The sequence below is a fragment of the Trifolium pratense genome, linkage group LG6 (assembly GCF_020283565.1).
Source record: "Trifolium pratense cultivar HEN17-A07 linkage group LG6, ARS_RC_1.1, whole genome shotgun sequence".
Taxonomy (NCBI): domain Eukaryota; kingdom Viridiplantae; phylum Streptophyta; class Magnoliopsida; order Fabales; family Fabaceae; genus Trifolium; species Trifolium pratense.
In genome coordinates, this window is record NC_060064.1 from 28,572,405 (window position 1) to 28,573,992 (window position 1,588).

Consider the following 1,588-nt stretch of genomic DNA (forward strand, 5'->3'; position numbering starts at 1 on the left):
TTTGAACAAACAACTAATTTCCATTGTCTGCGATTGACAACACAACTAGAAATCACATATTTTATTCGAAGTACACAACGCTATGTTACATAGATACACCCAAAAACATAACAAAAAACCATAAATCCTTCTATATAAAATGAACTAAATTGCCTCTTTGTTTTCACCATAATCTAAAACACAACAAACAAATTCTAATTTCAATGATGAGATGAATTAATTACCATTGATTCCATTCATTACCTTCTGGCTCCCTACATTACCATCTTTAATCTCTTCGTCATCAGAATCCAAAGTAAAATTCCCATCCAAATTCTCCAAAGAATGCATCTCAGCTCCAAGCGGCGTATACCTCAAATTCCCCGTGGAATCACTCACAACCGAATTCCCAATTTTTCGACCACAAACAATCGAATAAAAACCAACAAGCACAACAACCATAAGAGCAAGATGACAATTAAACTGAAGAGTAGCAATAGCTCTAGCTCTATGATATTCAGGATGACCTTTACATCTCAAACTATAATTTCCACTACTAACTAAATGCAAATTACATCCTTCAGCAACAAAATTCGACGAAAACAAAGACAAACCAATTTGAATAAACCATGTACCCTGTAAAATAAGTCCAATTCCACGACCTAATTTGGGAACATTCGATTCATAAGATCCTAATTCAAGAACAGTAGAAAAAACACAAACAGCAATAGGAACTAACAATAAATCATAATAACGATTCTCAACACCACTAGGATCTTTTCTTTGCAAATAAAACAAGAGAAATTCTTCAGCGAAACCGAATGTGATTATTAGGTTAAGCAAATTTGAAGGAAGAAAAGGGAGTGAAAGTGATAAAATTGAGTAAATTAGGAAGAGTAATGAAATTGGTAGGGTTTGAAGATGAAGTGATAACCCAACGGCGTCGTTTGAAGTGTGTGCGTTGAAAAGAGAGATTATTGAAGTTATTGTAACGAAAGAAGTGAAAATTGAGAGTGTGATGTAAAAGATTGATTGGTTTTTGTTTAGTTTTGATTTTTGTGATCCGCGGAGAGATTCAAGAGATCCTATAAGGATTAAACCTGTGCCTGTTAAGGCATAGGAAATAAGACCCATATCTATGATTGATTATGATTATGATTATGATTATGATGAATGAATGAATTGAGTTTTGTGATTTTGGTGAATGAATAATTTGATGAGATTTGGTGTTTTTTTTAATTTTGTTTTTGGGTCAACTCAACTGTCAAATAGAGTTGCTGGTTTTGGGGAAGAAGGTTCTAGGATGAGGGGGATGTGAAGACAACATTTTTTAACTCTTTTGCTTCAACGGTGACGAGATAATCAGAATTAGACCGCTCGTTAAACTGACTTTTTATTTGGAAAAATTTATTTTTGAGTTTATATAAAAAAAAATTATGTAAATGAATAAATTTTTATGTAAATTTATAAGTTTCAACTGATGAGAATTATATTTTCTTACGAAATACCTTGATAAAATTATAATAAAAAACATAAAAAAAATTATTTATTTGTATTAGCTGTTGCAAATGGACTCTAGATATATAGGGTTTCAGCTCTCAATAGATAA

General features: G+C 31.7%; 1 protein-coding gene across 1 annotated transcript; it reads right to left on the bottom strand.

The window, feature by feature from the left end:
• LOC123888722 (transmembrane protein 45B) lies at positions 1-1,337 on the bottom strand. The gene has a single exon (XM_045937867.1). The coding sequence runs from the start codon at positions 1,111-1,113 to the stop codon at positions 217-219; it is 897 nt and encodes a 298-aa protein (XP_045793823.1). The 5' UTR covers positions 1,114-1,337; the 3' UTR covers positions 1-216.
• Between the last annotated feature and the right edge of the window lie 251 nt (positions 1,338-1,588).